Source organism: Phasianus colchicus, chromosome 1, assembly GCF_987193195.1.
Source record: "Phasianus colchicus chromosome 1, bPhaCol1.hap1.1, whole genome shotgun sequence".
NCBI classification, from domain to species: Eukaryota; Metazoa; Chordata; class Aves; order Galliformes; family Phasianidae; genus Phasianus; species Phasianus colchicus.
The window spans coordinates 172,231,707-172,251,450 of NC_143436.1; the positions used below are offsets into that span (position 1 = coordinate 172,231,707).

Consider the following 19,744-nt stretch of genomic DNA (forward strand, 5'->3'; position numbering starts at 1 on the left):
TGATGCACTGAAAATGCTATTTTTGAGGTCTTGACTGCGGCAGAGGTTTCACTAAGATGTGCAGTAGCTGATCTTCCAGTAATCTGTGGTTTGTGGACAGCTCAAAAGAAATAAAGAAAACTGAAAAATAAACAATAGTATTCCTCAAGATTAATGAGGAGGAGGCCTGGTATGTAGTATTCCCCTACTGGATATATGTTTTGCATCAGTTCCATCTCATTTTGGTGACCTGCCACCAAAGTGAAGGAATTAGGTGGGTAGATTTGTTGCTTTATCCAGCATCTACAAACTATTATTTTTCACAGATTATTGGCTTAATAGAAATGGAAAACCAATTTTGTGGGATTTAACTGATGTCTTTATTTCCAAATGCTGGGATAATGTATAGATAGATAACATCACTGTGGTGATGTCAGGAGAGTTGAGCTCAATTCCTGCTTTAGACTTTTCCTGAGTGCTTCTAAACAATTTTAGTCTACCAAGTTTGTGTTGAAAAGATGTGGCGATGCCTGCCCATTTATCCACTTAGGCATCTTCACTGACATGGAATACATTTCCTTAGTTCTCTCCTCGCAGTCCACCATGGGATCAATTTGTGTTCTAGGAAATCCTTAGAGCTTGACACAAACGTTCTGGCTAGTTTTTAAGTACTATGACTACTACATGAAGAATTCCATATCCTGAGAAGATAGTTATTGAAGTACTTTTTATTAATTATATTAGGCATCTCTGTGTTTCTAATCAAGTGATTTCTATTTGAATACACTATGTCATATGCCATATGCTGCTCTAGACTCTGAACTGTCATGTCTTTGATTCTGAGCCACAAAAAGAGAGGATGAGCACACAGATTGGTTGTCACATCAAGAAGTCTGATGGCATGTGATAACTATCAGACTTTTTTTCTTTTTCTCATAATATACAAGCAGTGATTGTGGCTTGCCAAACAAAATGAGCTGACAGTGAAATTTCAGAATGTTCTCTGGAGTTCTTCAAGCATCTCAGTTCCACTTCGCAGTTCATTCTGTCTTTAGCTGGAACAGGTCACATCTTTTTCAAAACAAGAGATGTCAATCATTGTGTTTCTTTGTGACAAGCTCTGTGAGAAATGATGCAGAGACTCACCAAAGGCAGTCCTGAGTAACGTAGATTGGTGGTAGCAATTGAGACAGGTGAGGGCCATTTTGAAGCAACAACTTGTTTCCATAGTGATAACTTCCTTTAAAGATACAGCATAGAGGTTTACACCTAAAAGCAAGACATTTTTTCTTCTAATCTCTCCTCTCTCCTAACTTTCAGGTCACTTTCCATAAAGGAAGGAAGGGTTTATGACAGGAATTTGGGTATTTATATCTTTAGAGCAGAATGAGGGCAGAAAGATAAAGTACAAAATAAAGCATAGGTGACTTGAGGCAGGATTTAATTATGGATTCATACAGTTTTTGAACGTGTTTACAATACGGATATTTTCCCCTCAAATAGATTTCTAAGTTTACATTAAGATCAACAGATAAATAAGGTAAAATTCATTAGATGCCAGATCTGGATGCTTTGTGCTATTAGAGATCCAGGGGTCCAGAAGACCTCTGCGTGGGCTAGCATGTGTGACAGAGGATTCATGGGAGTCTTGCACTTCTCTGGACAGGCAGCTGGAGGCCAAGTGAGATGCTGAAAAATGCTCAAGCTGACAGAAGAGACTGTGCTTGGACAGCCTAATCCCACTCTGAGTCAGTATTGCTGGTAGAGCACAATTCAGTGGCTGACCTCATTTGAGATGTCCACTGTTATCCTGCCAATCCAAGGAGGCCAGTCTTTCCCAGGCAGCTCTGTGTCATGTCTTTCAGTCCCCTGTGAATATCTTTGCTGTCTTACAGAGGTAGGCTTGGATGTGTTCCAGACACAGACCAATTTGTATGTGTTCTTTGGGCTGCAAACTATACCTTCTTAGACTCCTTCCACTGCTCATACTAACAAGAGCCTAAATTAATGTGCTCACACAGAGGCATCTTTATAGGTTTAATATACCATGTATAAAACTAGCTCCCCGCTCAGATGTTTGTAGAGTTCTGCACATAGATATGACTTGAACCTGATTGCCTTAAGCTGAAGTGCCCAAAAGATGGAAAAACAGATTTCCTGAAGTCTTAGACGTAGCAGGGGATATCAGGAGGTCGTATAGTTTTTTTCTGCCTAAAGCAGGATCAATCTACGATCATGACCATAATAATCACTTTCTTACCTCCTCTTTGGCAAACAGAAGCTGATAAGTCTGGGCTTATCTGAACTGCTTAGTCCTGTGCCTTGTGGCTAAACACTGAGGGTTCATGATATCTTCCCACTTACCTCTTCCATGGAGACATAACTAGCACACATTAAATGAAGCTCAAAGGAGAACACCTGGTGACATCTAACACTCATTGTTAAGGAGAAATTGCTACAGTGAAGGCCTTTTTTATTTTTTTTTTTCCCAATTTGAACCTTGGTTTCTCATCCCTGGGGCCTGTGGATCTATCTGAAGGATGCCCTAGTTGGTACCAAATACTTGTATCTTCGTTGGCTGAGAGGATGAAGAGAGACTGTGTGATCTGATAGTAAAGGTGTTAGCCTGGAGCACCTGCTTCAGTGGATATTCATTCTCTTATCTATTGGTGTAGCCTTTGGACAGCCTACACTATCAGTCAGGGGTCTGTCTTAGCCTCACTTAATCATAACCAGTAATATGAAACTTGCACAAACAGCTGACTGTTTTCTCAGATCTCTCTAAATCTCCGTGCTGGTGAATAGTGTTGTATAATAAATAGTAATAAAGGAGTTTTTAGTGAAATATCCAGCAGACGTTGTAATTCAACTAGTTCTCAAAAATCATATTACTCCTCCTACTGCATACATAAAATAGGATTAAACTCTTGGGTATTCTATTATCTAGTGCCAACCCATGCAGACTGTGGAATATGTTTACTGCTGCTTTATAAAATCTAGCGGCAAGAAGTACTTCAGGGGGTGATGTTCAGTGTTTGGAAGTGGTGGGAGCTGCAGCCTCCCAGAACCCCCTGCACCAGCACCGATTTTGAAGGGCTTTGAATATGAGGCTGGATCTTTCCCTTTCATGCTAGCAGTTATCACTGCCTTGATACTTGTGCTTTTATGAAATGACACTTACTAATTCACTTCTGTTTATTAGCAACTCTGTGATTTCTCCACTCTTTCTATTTCTCCATTTCTTCACTTTGAGTGAAGCCCTGAACTGTTTTGCCCTCTCCCATCCCATGACCCTTGTGAAGAGGGCTGGAAGACCAGGGTAACATAAAAGCCATCTCCATCGGTGTAGCCCTTTCCCCACCACTCTGTGCTTGTGATGCTTGTATGGACACCCAGACAAGTGACTCCCTCATTGAATTCTTTCATGTTATATGCAATTGTACCCTCTGCTGTTGCTTGGTTGATTTCCCTGAGCAGAGACCTCAGAAGCTGTTTCTTCTAAGCATTTCAAATCATGGTTTTTAACCTATTCATTTTAAACCCTATTGTTTGTTGCCTGAGGTACATCTCAGAGCAGCAGATAGGCTTCATGTGCCAGCTCACTTTTATTCTCATGCTGCAGACTCACTTTTCTAGCAGGTAAAGCTTTTCTAGCTTTAAAACCATTACGGTGAGGAGAGCTTGTAAGTCACAAGAACCAATGAGCCAAAGTCTGTGCCTCACTGAAAAATTGGTTTTGTTTTCCTTGTAGATATTACTGTACCTTCAAGTGACAGATGGGAATGTGAAAACTTTTTATCATCCTTGAAGGTTCAGAGCCGCTAATAGAGAAAAAATGTGAAAGGAAAAATCATCATTGAAATGGTCTTGAAAGGGATGACTTCCAAATTATTGTCTGTCAGCATCTCCAGATGGCCTGAATATCTGTCAGATCTGAGCAGTACTCAGTAGAGATGCCTAGGAAAATAAAAAAGTTCCTTTTTGGTCAGGTCCAAAAACGAAAGGAGAAAAAGTAGAAGAGAGGAGGAAAGAAAGGACAAACATTTTTAAGATGAATTTTCCCACTAGAAAGGGGCTGCTCAAAAGGCACATAAGATTTTGCTTTTGTTTTCTCTCAGCTGTGCATGGATCATGCTTTTATGTTTGTAGGTGGGTTTCCACAGTGTTTCTGGGCTCCTTTCTGGAGGAGGGGCATCTCAGGAGCTCGAAGTCAGGCAGAGTCCCCTGCTGCTGGCCATGGTGCAGGCAGTCTCTCTGTCTGGTAGAGGATAGCTGTAACTGGGAAGTACAAAGAGGAAAACAATTTCCAGTGCCTATCTAGAAAGCACTGCAGGCTCTTAAAAAGGCCATAATCAAGGAAAATCATCATGGGTTCTGTTCCCATTTGAAAACGCATTTTCTAGCCGCAAGACTCCAAGGCTAAGTCTGAAGCTAAGTGCCCCATTTACTGCCATCACGACCTCTTTGTATTGATCAAACTGATGGGTTTTCCTCCCTTCAGATTTATCTGAATTTCGTCCAAGGGAGAAGGAAGGACTCTAAGGAAGGTTTAGCTTTATTTAACAGACTTTTGGGGGTGCAGTGAGCAAATGGGCTGGTGACAGAACAGAAATGGGGCAAGTAAGAACTGTGAATGCTGTGCCTTCAAGAAGCAAGGGAAAGAACTGAGCCTGTAAAGCAGGATTTGTAAGCTATGGACTGCTAGAAGAGTTACAGACAATTCATTTATGGTGTGATGCCTACAAGAGTTATGGAGGCACATCACCTTTTTGAGTGGAGGCTCCCTCTGAAGCCACAGTAGCAGGCTGAGGACTGCCAGCCACAGGGATTTGCAACCTTCAGCTCTTGTGCATTGGCTTCTCCCCATCTTTGTTGGCCTTTCTGAGTGCAGTGATATAGACAAATCTGGTTAACGTCTCCTGTTTTATTAATCCTTCTGTACTTATTGTTTGAGAATTGCTGTTCCTGAGGTTATTAATAGTGGTTGATATTTTACCTCTTGGAACAAGCTGATTGCTACATGCCACAAATCACATCTTTATCACTTCAGAGATGAAGCCTTGATCTGTGCCAAACCACTAATGTAATTACTGTCCCCTTCCCGCCACCCTCTGCTCAGCAGCATCATCCATACGCATAATTGCCACAGGCAATTATTTTCAATCACACCTCCAGACAAACAAGATTGTCTTTTAGATGCTAAGCATTTCTAAAATATGATCATGCATTATTCCTTCAGCAAGAGTGACAGGTGGGGCAGTCTGGGAAGGACAAGAATCAATCTGGGTAGTTTGCTATTGAACCATCCACTCCCCTGGTTTGTAGTTTCAAGCTCATAGGACTTGGGGACTCCGCTCATTTAAGGTCAGTGTGGTCAGCCAGGAGGGCTCTCACAGCCAAAGTTAAAGTCACAGCAGTGGTCATAAGGCAGAGCATTCACACAGTGTTTTTAAAAGCTCCAATGTTCTGTGTTGTGAGAGTCTGAACAGCTCCTCATTTTGCATATAGGCTGGTTTTAGCTCTCTTTCTGAAGACATCCAGCTCCTTTCGTGAACTATACAGAGAACCAAAATGGGCTCAGTCTTGGAGCCAAGCACTTAATACCAGCTTTGCATTACTGCAATTGGCCGTGTTTAAATCTGGATGCTTGCAACAGCAGTGCTTCACAGATCCTCAGGCTCTGCACAACGTTAAGCAGCTCTTTTTGTTCCTGAATGTAAAAAAAGATATAAAAAAAAAAAGAGAGAGAGAGGGCATATGGTACAGCACATCGAACAGCAGCCAAGTGCCACCAGCACCTCCACTGCTACCCAGCCCCATCCAACAGGACCCCTGAGCTACAGCCCCTTTGGTGAAGCTACCATTTAGGAACCTGCTTATTTCCCTCCCCTTTGTCTTACATTAATCAACTGCAGTGGATAATGAAAGATGACAGGTGATGGTAATTACAGCATAGTGGCTTCCCCCCCCCCTTTCTTAAGGAATGCTCTAGGCATCCTAAGCATTTTAAGCAGCTGTGGAGATGGGTGTGGTGTCCTGAGTAGCATAACTGGCTAAATTCATTAACATAGGGCAGGCCAGGGTGTGACTGGTGAACTAAACCAGTCACCTCTCTCTACTGAAGCAGCAAAATTAGCTTAATGATTTCCGCTGGGTTTGTGGCCCTTGTATTTATCTTAGACATTTAAATGGAGGTTGCAGCTGTTCCACAGAATCTATGGTCTCTGATTAAACAAATTGGCTGTGAGCACGTGTATGGATTATTAGAGATAATAGCATGCAGTCTTTCAGCTTTCCCAGGGTCTGATCCACACGCTTAGTTGCTTACAAACATGAGTGGATTGACTGGAAGGGGAGGAAGGGGCTGAAGTGCTCTTATCCAAGTCTTATTAATGTTATGGGCTTTTGGCACACTTCACACTTGTATTACATAAAATAAGGGAATTGAAATGCCAATTCCTGGATTTGCTGCCTATTTAGATTGTAGTGGTACCAGCTTTGTTGCAGTCACGTAGAATGCTACTGAAAACAATGGGACAGATCCACACCATTGTATGTACACAGTTGTGCAGCTTTCTGAGCTGGTCCACTTGGATATTACTGCTGGCACCAGGCTGCCCATGGGATGTTACTGTCCTTGGAGGTGGTGAAGAACCATGAAGATGTGGCATTGAGGTAAATGGTTAGTGGCCATGGTGGGGATGGGTGATGTTGGACTTAGTGGTCTTTTCCAACCTTAATGATTCTGTAATTCTATGATTCTGTGTCACAGCCAACATGGGGCTACCACTGTCCATCAACTGTCTTTCATGTCCAGGAGCTCATTCTGTCTTCCCCAGCCTTTCTTATCATCAGTAGTGAAGTTCCTTCTTGCCTTATAGGTCCTGCCCACTCCTAGCACATCAGCTATGTTGTAATTGCTTCACAGTGACCTTCTTGCTCTAGCAGTTCACATGAGAATCATTTATGTATTTCTGCAAAAATCTTGAGCTGTCTTTAACAATTTTGAGTCTATATTTGTTATAAGAGGCCTAAGTTCTCTTGTGTGAGAAACACCTTCCAGAGAACTTAATGAGAAGGCACTCTCGTTTACATGGATTCTACCAGCTTCTGTCAGCTCTGCAGCCCTGGGTAAAAAAATTGGATGATACTGTGGAAGCTGGTAGTGAGGAGATTAGAAGTAATCACATCTAGGTCAAGTAAAGTCCTGAAAAGTCTAGCACTCATGTGGCTTTAATTGCTTTTCTGCCTTCACAGCTGCTGAGTGAATGTTCCACTTGAGAAGGGCTGCCTCAATGATTTATTTTCTGTTATGCTATGTAGGGATGGAGAGAGGAACAGGCAGTGTCTGTTGAACAAGGAAAATAAGTAAACTAGAGTAGCAAGAAAAAGATCTAAAGAGGAGTGAACATTGAGCCCTAAACAGCGAGAGGTGTGCTTGGAGGGGCTACTGTTCTTTTGGTTACAGCTAAGGTGCTAAAGGGCATCAAAACATGTGGAGAAAGGTGGGATAAAGCTTCTTTGCATCTTCAAGCAAGTCAAGAAAGTAAAGAAGTGATTTCTGTATCTTACAGCAGTGTCAGCAGTATTAAAAAATTGAGGCATCGTGAGGATAGAGGCTGTAGAAATGCACAGCTAAGCCCAGGCTCTGAGTCAGAATCACTCTCTGGACTCTTAGCAGACAAATGTGACATCCATAGGGCCTCTGTCACTGCACCCAGGTCTTTGCTGTAGTAGGAACATAATAACAGAGGCACTTTGCCAGCGACCACATTGCCTTTATTTTTATTGTCAGGAGAAGAAAAGCGAGGTGGTGGGAGGCCAAGGGACTTGCCCAAAGCTTGCCAGCAATGGCTGTAGGAGTTAAACCCTGTCCCAGTCTACTTAACAGGTAAAAGGTGCTGCTGAAAATCCACACTGCCGACTTTCTGCAGTCTTGTCTGCCTTTTCATGCCTCAAATAGCACCTGGTCTGTTATTTATGTAGTGACTTGTTTCCAGTCTTACAGAGAAGATCTGAGACAAAGGAGGTAAAATTAAATGATTTAGCTCACATATAGTTATTCTCTCTTGGCTGTCCTTGTTTAAAAAAAAATAACAGAAAGATCTTTGACAGCTACACTTGCTCTTGGGCAGCTGCTGTCATGACAGCTGAGAATGCAATAAGATAAAAATGCCACTTCTACAAAATAATCATGGCCCATTGGATGATTCCCAGCAAGATCTTGTGAAAGGGCTTGCTTAGTTCAAGCATATCTGTTCTGGACAGTGTGAGGACTGGAAAAAGCAAAGTGTGCCATGAATGCTAAGCCAAACACAATTACAGATAGAATGGCTCAAGAGCTCTGTTGTTTTTGCTGAAATAATACAAGGAAAATGTGCAGCATGTACCTGTAGTATGAATTGATCAGGTGACATGAAATCACTCTTCCTTGGCTTTTGAAGCAGTGAAAAACAAAAGAAAATGACAAGGGATTAGCACAACTGTCAGTTTACTTTCTCCTGCTGGAACCATGATAGACCCTGGTTGATTGTTGTTTTAATTAATCAGAAGCAATCAGCTTGTAAATGCTGTGATTAACACAGCTTCTGTTTAACCCTGTGTTGAGCTTTCCAAGCAGTGCATGTAGCAGTTTGGCAGAGTCAAAGGGAAGTTTAAAAGCTCTCGGGTAGCAGCTCCAGAAGCTGAGGCTGGCATCTGGTGCTGAGCCACCCCGGCTACCTCCAGCACACTAAGCAGCTGGAAAACCAGAATGCAGCAGTACAAGATCAAATGATTTCCTACTGTTCTCAGGATAAAAATTGCTGGTTTTTAAATCTGAGATTCCTCAGTGGCAGCTTGACTTCTAGCCTGTGTTTAAACTAATCGAAATTGCTTGTGTAAACTTCTCTCTCTTCTCTCCGTAGGTCTGTTGATTGGCTCTGGTTGTGCTCTCTATCCTCTTGGATGGGACAGTGAAGAAGTCAGACAAACCTGTGGCAACCTTTCCAACCAGTTTGAATTGGGTAAGTTTCCATCAAAGTGTTTCAGTTGTATTATACTCTTCTGTCCATTTTCCATGAAAGCAAATGAAGATCTGAATGCAGGTTTGGAGGAGAAACACAGTTGTGTGGTAGGGTACTCATATTGTGTGTTTCTGATGTAGTGCTAAGGCAGGGGACTTCAGATTGGTTTTCCAGCAGAATATTATAAAATATAATAAATAAATGTACGTGTATTTATATTTAAGACATCAGATGGAGTAGTCTTGCAATATGTGAGTGCACACTCCAAGAGATCTTGGCAGGGTAAGCAGGGCCATCATGTCACAGGTTGGGGTAATCCACAGTGAGAGCAGTTAGTGGTCTTCGAAGTCTGGCATGCCTATGGCCTTCTAATCCAAGCCTGGGAATATGATTTTGGTTATACACAACCTTGGGAAGATAGTAAACAACACTTGTTCCCTGTGACTGCCTTTTCACAAGCAAGCAACTGGTAAAGTCTGTGCTGACACTAAATGAGAGCCAAAAATGCAGTGAAGCTGGACTTTCAACCACACAGTACAGGGCAAGTCACCTCTAGAGAGATCATTGGGGTGATAGAGAACAGGCACCCAGCAGGGAGATAGCGTGGATCTGATGTTTGAGTGAACATGCAGGTCCTTGTTAAGCTAGAAGGATGAATGTGGCTGCTGCTCTCCTACTCTGCAAGTGCTCTCTAGTCCTGTGTTACTTGAGAAAGAAGGGGACCTGCAATCTTCCTGCAGGAGCAGGAGAGACTGAGCATCCCACATCTATGCACGCTGAGCTCCAGTTTCCAAGAAGGCATGCACACAGCTCCTCATTCCCAGACACTATGAACTAAGCCTTATGGCTGCTGTTAGAAACTCTTTCTATAGCTGTGTGTGCATGGCTCGTAGAAGCCTGACAGTAACTCCAGTGCAAAGAACAGCGGACAAAATCTATGTTACAGATGTTTCTTCCAGCTAGGGGAAGGTGTCCTGGCCCATGGCAGTGGGATTGGAGCCAGATGTTCTTTAACATTCCTTACAACCAAAACATTCTATGATTTGCAAGTTAATTGAGACTAAAAGGTAAAAAGTTGTACAGAATAGCATCAAATCATCAACATTATTGCTTTGGAAGAGATGTTCTTCCAAAGATGTTCTTCCAAAGAGGTCATCCTCTCTTATACCGGTCCTGTGATGTACTGAAGTGCATTTGCACTGGTATGACACCAGAAATTCTCATTACCAACTGCAGCATCTATCTCTGCCACTGATTAATGGCCAACAGCCACTAATGGTGTCACCCAGGGGATGTGTAATGTACCCTAGAAGCTTCACCTTGTTTTCTGAATTTTAATATTTTTCTGTACTATTAATATTAAATTTTCTTTAAATGAAGTATAAAAGGTTCCTGCAATCTTTTTTTTTTTTTTTTTTTTTTTGCTCTTAATACTTGAAAAATATGCATGTGATAGCTATGAGAACACAAACATATAGTTAACTAGCAGAAAAATAATATCCCAAAGATTCTTGGATCCATGGAAAGGTGTCTCAGTGAATACAGTAGAAAGACCAGAAAGACAGCAGCTGTTGCAAGAATAGCTGGGTTTGTTTTTGGTCGATCCTTTCCAGAAGTCTGGATCTGTTCCTCACCAGCCCATTATTTGGCCTCTCGTGGGTGCATGCGTGCCAATGGTATGAAAGGTTGCTCCTGCAGTGTCTACTTGAAGCTCCTGACAGCCTGCCCCTTCCCAGGCTTCAGTCACTGCTCTCCTCAGAGTGCAGAAAAGTGTTACTATTCCTGGTTATTTTTCTGAAAATTCACTTAGGCAGCTTCAAGGCACTGAGGAGCACACTGTGATAGTGGGATGACAGCTGGATTAGATCTTAGTGGTCTTTTCCAACCTTAATGATTCCACGATTCTATGAAACTGTGACTTTAAATACAGTCAGGCTTACGGTCAGAGCAGTTTCCAAAGCCACCTTCTACATCTGATTCTTGACTCGTTCATTTATTTTCATAAATTGAGCTGTTTCCCCATTTAAGAGGGTGAAGGAATCCATATGAAATATTTCAGCTTTTCCTCCTGCTATACGTAAGGACCATGAACAGGGGACATACTATGTTAACTGTGAAGATGTGTACTCTTACTGTATTTTCTGGACCTATGCAGGGCATGTGTTTTGCGTGCCTAGACTTGATGGCAGTGCTGGTTTTGCTGATCTTCAGGAATCTTGTGTTAACACATTAATTTACAGATTATAATGAGAGCTGAAACCTGATGTAGTAATTTTCACCAGGCAGCTCTGCCACTGAACTGAATTCTCTGAACTGAATTTCTTTTCCATATAGACTGGCAGTGAATTTAAATGTGTGTCTTGGATTTTTTTTTAAGTTAATGTCAGTGCCTGGTTGATGCTGTTACCAAAGTCGTTTGTAAGGCAGAGGTACTGTCCAAGGGCTGTTTAATGGCCACGCCGCTCATCTCATTTGATATATATCTCTTCATTGCTGATAACCCAAGCCCTCCAGTCTTTTCTGCATCATTAGAGACTAGTTTACTCATTATAGCCTGCAGAACAAAAATGATGTTTCAAAGACTTAATCTCACCCCGTCTCAAGACAAATTTTAGTAATTATTGCTTTCATTTGAATATTTAATTTGATTAAGCTGCAATGATATGCTTTCTATTCCTGAGCCTGTGAAATTAGTTGTCTCAAGAACCACACATACACACACTGCATTCATAATCTGCCCCTGGGAAAGGTAAGCTGCCCTGAGCCCCAGGCTACTTTGCTGATGGGGTAAATGGTGGCAATGGGAGTGCTAGTCTTGCTTCTCCTGCTGCCATGTGTGCTACAAAGGATGGCAACAGGATCCTCATTTGGTGCATGTGGTTACTTTCAAAGGGGAGGATGTTCAAAGGGATGCTGATCAGAATAAAGTGGGCCATGGTGAATATGTACATTAGTAAAGGAGGCTCAAAGCTCACCAGGTTTGACCATAGTGCCAGTAAAGGTAGGGGTTCAGCAACTAGTAAGTTTTTCTAGGGATCTGCAAAATGAAAAGAACCTTGATATTGGGGTAGAAAAAAATAAACCAGGAGTTGCATTTACATCATAAGAGGATGAAAAGGACAAGAGGAAGGTGCAAAAAAGGGACTGCAAGAACTCACTTGTGAAGCAGGGGAATTGTGCTACCTAAAATGTAATGCTAACCAGAAATGTTTCAAAATTAGCCATTAAATGAAAATGGCTTAACAAAACAAGACAAAAAACCTCTGTATAACACTGTAACGTGCTCATAACTAGATAAAAGAAATAAATAGCAATGCTAAGAACCCATAAAAAGCCTAATCCTTAGTGGGTGTGCTAGATAAGATGTGATTCTCTATGTCTTCATGCATTCTGAAAAGGCTTTAGACTGATAGGCTTTCTAAATAATGGTGAGATAGCCCAGATTGTGAAGAGGGGACTCCCTGCCTCTGTACCCATCAAACAAACACATTTTTGTATCTATTTGAAGGAAATACTTAAAAAGGCTGCAGGATTTTCATTTACGTGTAAGTGGATTAGGATATTCTCTTCTAGAAAACTGAGCTGACATTGTGACATGCCCACCAGTTTGCTGCTCTCTTTAATATTGGATATTCATTTGATTTTTTTTTTAAAGTGAACTACATCCAAATGTTTTACTTAAGAAATGTGCATTTAATTGGTCTAATTTTTTTTTTGATCAAATAAAAGTGTTTGTACAATTTGATCTCTACAAAGGAGAATCATTCTTCAATTGAAGATACCCTGCCAAGGATAACCCCATTTGTTGATTAAATTGCATTCAGTAGATGAGCTGTTTTGCTAATGAGAAGAGGAGTAACCTCTGTAAATAGACAGACTGGCACACCTGTAGAAGGACCTGCTGTCTGCTCATCTCTAGCAATCTGTTTTTGCCACAGTGAAAAGAACACAATGATAAACTAGGACTATGGCCAATGATTCCTGGTAAACCTTGTTGCAGCAAGGTTGTTGTGGTATTTCCAGATCTCTGTTATGATTCCCAACTCCCTGCGATCTGGTAAGACCTGTATGGAGGCACTGGGGCCCCGTTACATATTGTGGCCACCTAAGATCATGGGTGCAGCTGAGTTCCCACCGAAACATCAGTCTGTGAAGCAGAAAATTCTTCTTCTGCTGTTTTTAGAATGGAAACTCCTAGAAGGATGGCAATAATAATAAATAAGGGTGAGAGGAAAAAGATGGTCATGTTTTAAACTCATATCATTGTTTGTCAAGTGACTGACAAAGTTTTTTGTCTAATTATCATTACCTTATATAGAGACTGGAGTTATAAAACTACCAGTACACATGATAATTTGACTGCCTTTCTCTTTTACCAAATCCCTGAGGAAGGATCACAGTCATAATCTCTTGTCACCATGCAAGCTGTTGCTGTTATGTTGCGTTATGTACGCACCAGAGCCACCCGTGAGCCCATTCAGGACAGCACTGCTGTGGCACATTATCCTCAGCAGTACACAGCTGCTGACCGAAGGGTGTGAATGTGAGTCAGATCTGCACAATCCTGTGGTCTGCTAAAGGAACTTTCAGGCAGTTTCCTCAAAGCAAGTGCCACGTAGCGTACGTTCAATTTTGCTGAGCTTGAGAGGCTAATACCCTGTTTTGTTTTCATTTCTAACTGTACCACACAAGAATAACAGCTCAAAAAAATACTTCTTTTTAAGCAGGAAATTCTTTAAAGTGAGGGAACAAACATTAAAATGAGTCTGCATTAAAGTGAGACTGCACCAAACATATGAAAAAACATCTACATTTTGCAAAACTCCTACTTTGATGAAAAGCCTTCTGAACTTGCATGGTTTTTTTAGACTGTGCTGGTGTATATGTCTGTTTATGTTAGAATTGGGGTTGAATGTCTAAACTCATCAAGACACTTTATTTCAGGTCATCAGTTTCCCCTGATGCTCATGCAGAGGCTGCTCAGTTGTTGCATGCTCATCTCTGTTGGGATGGGTGTGGAGACAGCTAAATCCCACAGAAAGTGTCGGAGAGGACAGGACATGTTCAGCTTAATTCACAAAATCAAGCCTTGGTTGGCTTCTGGTAAAACAGCAACACATGAGCAATACCCAAATGCCCGAACAGCAAAATGCTTATCTAGAGTGAGATTCACTTGTTTAAACGTTGATGACTCATGCCACTTTAGATGCCTTAGGAAATTTCATCTCATCTCTAGCTGCCGCTCCCCTACCACCAGAGATACAAAATGATATTAACCTGAAAGAATGAAGACACTTCATTTAAGAGAAACCTCAATTTTTAAGTTGAACTGTATGGGGGGGGAAAAAAAAGTCTTCCTTTGAGGAAATCTAGTATGCTAGGCAGCCAGGGTTTAGCCTGAATTTTTGATATCCTACTTCTTTTTATGAGACATTGCTATTTATGTTGTATATGCCATAGACGTGTTTTATTTTCTACTGGTGATCGTTTGTGCTAAGGAAGATCCCACACAGAAGGCTTGGTGTTTGCTGTTCAAACTACGTTCAGGGCTTATCTTTGAGTTTCATTATGCTTCTATTTGCTAATAAAGGTGGTGAAAATCACAGATCTGGCAGTAAGTGCTGGCAGGACTCAGGTGTGGCTGTAGGCACGCCATGCCCTGCCTACCCACCCTTTGCCTGCTGCCGCAGCCTGCCTGACGTGCCTTCTGTGCTTGTTTGAGTTCATGCCATCCTTCTGAGGCTGAGAACATCCCCTTCCCTCTTCTTCAAAGTCCCACTAGATCCTCTCCCGTTGTTTCATGTCCTCCAGCTGTCACGCTTTGTTGCTGATCATCACGCATAGGGAAGTCTGATGCAGCAGCAGCCAATGCAACCCAAGCAGATGGCTGCAAACATGCACCTTCATTTGCCCTCCAATGTTTTGAGCTGCTGGGAGAGGGCTCCCCTGGTGAACGTGGCTGCGTGGAGAGCAACTTCACAGGCTGGCTCTCACCCTGAGCTTAACTATCAGCTGAATTGTCCTCGGAAGATCTCAGAAGCTTCTCTGCAGAAGGATATTTGTTTCCAAAGATCATTATTATTAAGGTTCCCCTCTATCATTTTTAAAGGACTTCAAATATCTTAAAGACAACTGTTGACTTGATAATTTTTTTTTGCTCCTGTTTAGTCGTACATGAGCTATTTGCTCTTGGGATTTTGAGCATTGTAATTGTCACAAGGTACTTCATAGAATCACAGAGTCATTAAGGTTGGAAAAGATCTCTGATATCATCCAGTCCAACCATCCACCTGTTTCTCCTTTCCTGTTTCACAATAAATCCATGCAGCAAATTTAAGATTTGATTAAACAAAATTATGCAGTCCTTCAAAGAAAGAAGGATTTTGCCATGGGAATGTCTGAAACAGCAGAGCTGAACAACTTAAAAAGTTTTTTGCCACTTTTGCCACTTTTATACTTCTGAACTTCATGAGGCTGCCCAGAGAAGCTATGGGTGCCTCATTCCTGGAGGCACTCAAGGCCAGGTTGTACGGGGCCCTGGGCAGCCTGAGGTGCCCATGGGTGGCACTGCCCATGGCAGGGGGTTGGGACTGGGGGGGCTTTAAGGTTTCTTCCAACCCAAGCCATTCTATGACTCTATGACAAACCAAAATACTCATGCAATTGATTTGACCAGTTACAATTAACCAAAATAGCTTGAGCTCTACACATGTAAGAAATAATATATTTTTGAAGAGGCCTTTGGAAAGTCCGATCCATACAGTAGAAAAAAGAAACCACCTTCACCAAACTGATCATTGCGTATTGTGCTGTTTGTTCAGCTGCAGATTTACCTTACATGGCATACTTTCTTTGTTTCATAGAACTACTTTAATCCTTTCTGGATGCATTCCAAGTTTTGACTTCTTTCCCTGCTTTTGTAGGTGATCTCAAATGATGTTTTTTCATTGTGTAGCTGTCAAGAAAAATATTCTTCAGCTATTTAATTTATCTTGGCTTTGTTTCAAAATAATTGTGCCTTCCTATTAATTAGCTGATTATCTTTTACATTCATTTGTGGCTTTCTTATCTCTAAATCCCTATATATCCCTTAATATCACATTTCTTAGTTTCTTCTTTGACTACTTTTTCCAACACCCTGATTGATTACAGGAATTCACATTCCCCTGTATACAGGACTCTCATATGAAACTGTTAATTAGAGTTCTTGCACAAGTTTTTGCAAGTAGCAATTGTATCTTTTTTTTTTTTTTTTTTTTTTGAAGGTATATTATTTGTATCCTTCAGTGTGGGTAAATCTGAAACCCTTTTTCCTTCATCTTGGAAAACAGGCTATACTTAGGATTAACTGTTTAAAGCCTGCCAAATACTGGCAGGCTGAAAGCTCAAGATAGCCTCGACATTAACAGTAAATAAGGTGCAAATATTTAAGATACTAAGTCTTGCAGTTAACAAATTTGCATCCAAGACACTTTCATATTCTGGATAGTTTCCATTAAGTGCCAATTATTGTTATTTTAGATGAACAACATATGTTATTTCTAGGACCTTGATAACTATGTGTTTTTTTTATAAGACATCAGAAGTATAAATCCTGGTATAATTCATTTTAGGCAACTGGATCCTGGCACAGCTCCACAGGAGATCAAGTATCCACAAAGTTCCTGTTGCCAAAGTTCACTCACTCCCGAATTTCTCTTAATCTTTAATTGCCTTACATATTGGAGCAGGGGAGGGGAACAGAGGTCACATTTCACGGCCTTGAGGATTATGTTAGAAATCAGGAAGAGGCATGGAAGTTTTTGTGAATAATCCCTTCCATCATTGCAACACTAGCCTTTCACATTCACTGATGTCTTTCAATTTAGCAAATATTGTTTTATATTCTATGGGATATCTTTCTGCTGAGTCTTTCTTTGATGCTGTCCTCATTCACCTTGCTTTTGTCCCTCATCCTCAGGGACTGCAATGTCTCTCAGTCCTTTTACAAAGGAGAGGAGCATGATATTGCTACTCTTCCCTCCTTTTGTTTGCTTGGAAAGTGGCCATCCAGCCCTATAGCTGCAAGGTCTGTGATTGTCTGATTTCACAGTTAATCCTGACACTCTCTTACTGCCTATCTCAAATGTGAAAAGAGAGTTCATAATGCCAGTTTTACCAGAGCTGATTTGGATGGTTCTGCTTCACTGAGCCAACAGAAGGCAAGAGCTCCAATTAGTTATGCTTTTCTTTCCAAAATTAATAAAAAAAAACAAAACCGCAGCTCACATTTTCTCCTCCATACTGATCTGTTAAGTAAAGACTGATTAGTAAAGAGCAGCAACACTTCTGTGCAGAGAAGGGAGTTGCTGTGGTGCGTATCATCTGTATCAGCCAGAAGAGCACTTCAGTTGGTGGGGAGTTTACTTTGGCATGAGACAAGATCAGCCCATCTTATATGCAGGAACATGTACACATTCTTGCATGCATCTCCACACACCCCTGGCACACTTCGACTCGTATGTATTTCTCTGCACTCTTGTGGAAAACAACACCTTTTCTGTGTATGTGAAAATTTATAAAATTCGACTTATTTAATTCTATCATGTAATTAGGTAGCATTGCTCTCCATTCTAGAGATTTGACATTAATTTCAAAAATGGGAAACTGCAGTGCAATAATTCTGATGTTTAATATTCTGGGCTGTGTGAAGGCAAATTGCCCTTCTTGATGGTCAAATTCAAACCCAGTTCTGTAGAGTTTTTAATCATTTGCTTTCCTCCGAATACATGGTTAGTAGCACTGATGTCAGTACAATAAAGGTTGTACATGAGAAAGGATTATTCTACATAACCTGTTATTGCAATATTTATAAAAACTAGTAATTAATAATTAATTGTAATTAACAAATAATAATATCTGATTTGTAAAAAATAAAATGCTAGAAAGCAAAGTCTATTTTTGCTGTGATAAAACATTTTGATAGGTGTATCTCTTTCCATTTCATGCTTTATTTAATTACTTATTAACCCTACTTTTTATAAAGCTTCATGTTTCTTATAAATTGATAGTTTAATATCAAAGTGAAACAAAAACAACTCTGCAATTTAAACTGCAGTTAATTTGCCCAATTATTGGCAACAACTAATTTTTCTTGAGTGTGCAGGGGATTAAAATAGCAAATACACATAGTAAAATGAGAACACTAATGCAGAAACATTATTTTTTTTTCCTTGCACAAGAAGGGTAGTATATTTTTGGTTTGACATGTAGCTATGCAGTTTAGGCAATCTTTCATTTCAACAAGTACTTTTAAAATAGATTCTCTCTGGCCTTATAGCTATACTAATCTATGAACTTAGCACTTACCTCTACTTAAAATGAAAAGTATGGCTAAGTTCTATGCCCTCAGACACCTTCCCTGCTGCAGGCGCTTCTTCTGCACTTGAAATAGCTTGAAATGCTGTTCTGCTCAGCATCATCCAAGTAGAGATCAAGCTGTTTTGTCTGAGGCCTCCCATTGCTCCTGACACAGGCTGGAAATAATGGCCAGGTTTATTGCTTTGTTATTATTGCTCAAAGGTCAGGTTTCCTGCTCTTCCATCCATTGTTCTGCACTCTCCCGTTCTTATATTTGTTCATCTTGACCCAGCTCACACCTGTGAACTAGATTGCATTTGTTAGATTAAGGGACTGCCTGCCATGCCTCAGAGCACTAAGTAGGACAGTGATCCTTAGAGTAAATGGAGCATGGTATGAAGAAATAGATGCTATTCTCCTCATCCAAGACTGAATGTGCATGGTGTACTTGTTAGACACACCTCTGATACTAATTTAACAGTCCTTCTTAATATGTATTACGTGCACTCTTCTCCTCTCCAATGACCAATGCACACCATGCAAAGGTCAAATTTACTTCATTGTATTCCATGTAGGTCACAGCTTTGGGCATTGCAAGCAGGCAAATCTTTAAACTATTTTTAAGTAGTATTTAAATGTTTAGTTTCTCTACTTGGAAGCATCACAATGAGAAAGTTTTAAATTTTGAAGCTGCCATTACAATTCTTTTGTAGCTTTAGGAATACTTAGCAGTTCAAAAGGCCTATCAGATGTAGTCCATCACCTTCAACTCTGGTATAAACATGATCGTTTTCAAAGCAATCCAATAGATTTAGACATATGGTATGTGCTTAATTCTGGTTTTGAAAATCCCAGCAGAAACCACAGACATGTCTGTACAGGTAAAGGAATTGTCCAGAGATAGGTCTGTCCTATCCAGAGACTGCTGTACGATCGGGCAAGGATCATTGCCAGGGACACTGCAAGGCACTTGGCAGCTCTCCATGATATCTGATGGTCTTCTATGTTGCAAGTCAGATTCTCTGTGTGGCCTTTTGTAAGGGAGCCAAGAATTGTTCTAATCTACAGAACACATCAAGATTACAAAACCAAATAAATATCTCTCTTTACTGCAGCACATCCAGGGGAGAGAATACTGAGCCCAAACCAAGGCCTCAGCTCCTAAAATTCTTTGGTAATGGAAGTATCTTTGTTTCACTGAGTGTTATGAAGAAAAGAAATGAAACAAGTAGTATGCTGCATGCTGTGGCATCATCCCAAAGTCTGCAGAAAGGGCATGAGCCTAAGTGTTGCCTCCCACTCACATCTTGTTATAAGACTGGCCTGCCACTATTCTGCAGACAGCTGATGGACTTGCTGTTTGCCTTCAGGCATGCTAAAGCTTTTGACATGTTGAAATGTACAGACATCTTGTGCATCTT

General features: G+C 40.9%; 1 protein-coding gene across 1 annotated transcript in view; it reads left to right on the top strand.

The window, feature by feature from the left end:
* LHFPL6 (LHFPL tetraspan subfamily member 6) overlaps positions 1-19,744 on the top strand; it is a 134,484-nt gene that overhangs the window by 111,766 nt on the left and 2,974 nt on the right. The window contains exon 3 of the mRNA XM_031615837.2: positions 8,886-8,984. Coding sequence (XP_031471697.1) covers positions 8,886-8,984 — 99 coding nt within the window. The remainder of the gene's footprint in view (positions 1-8,885; positions 8,985-19,744) is intronic.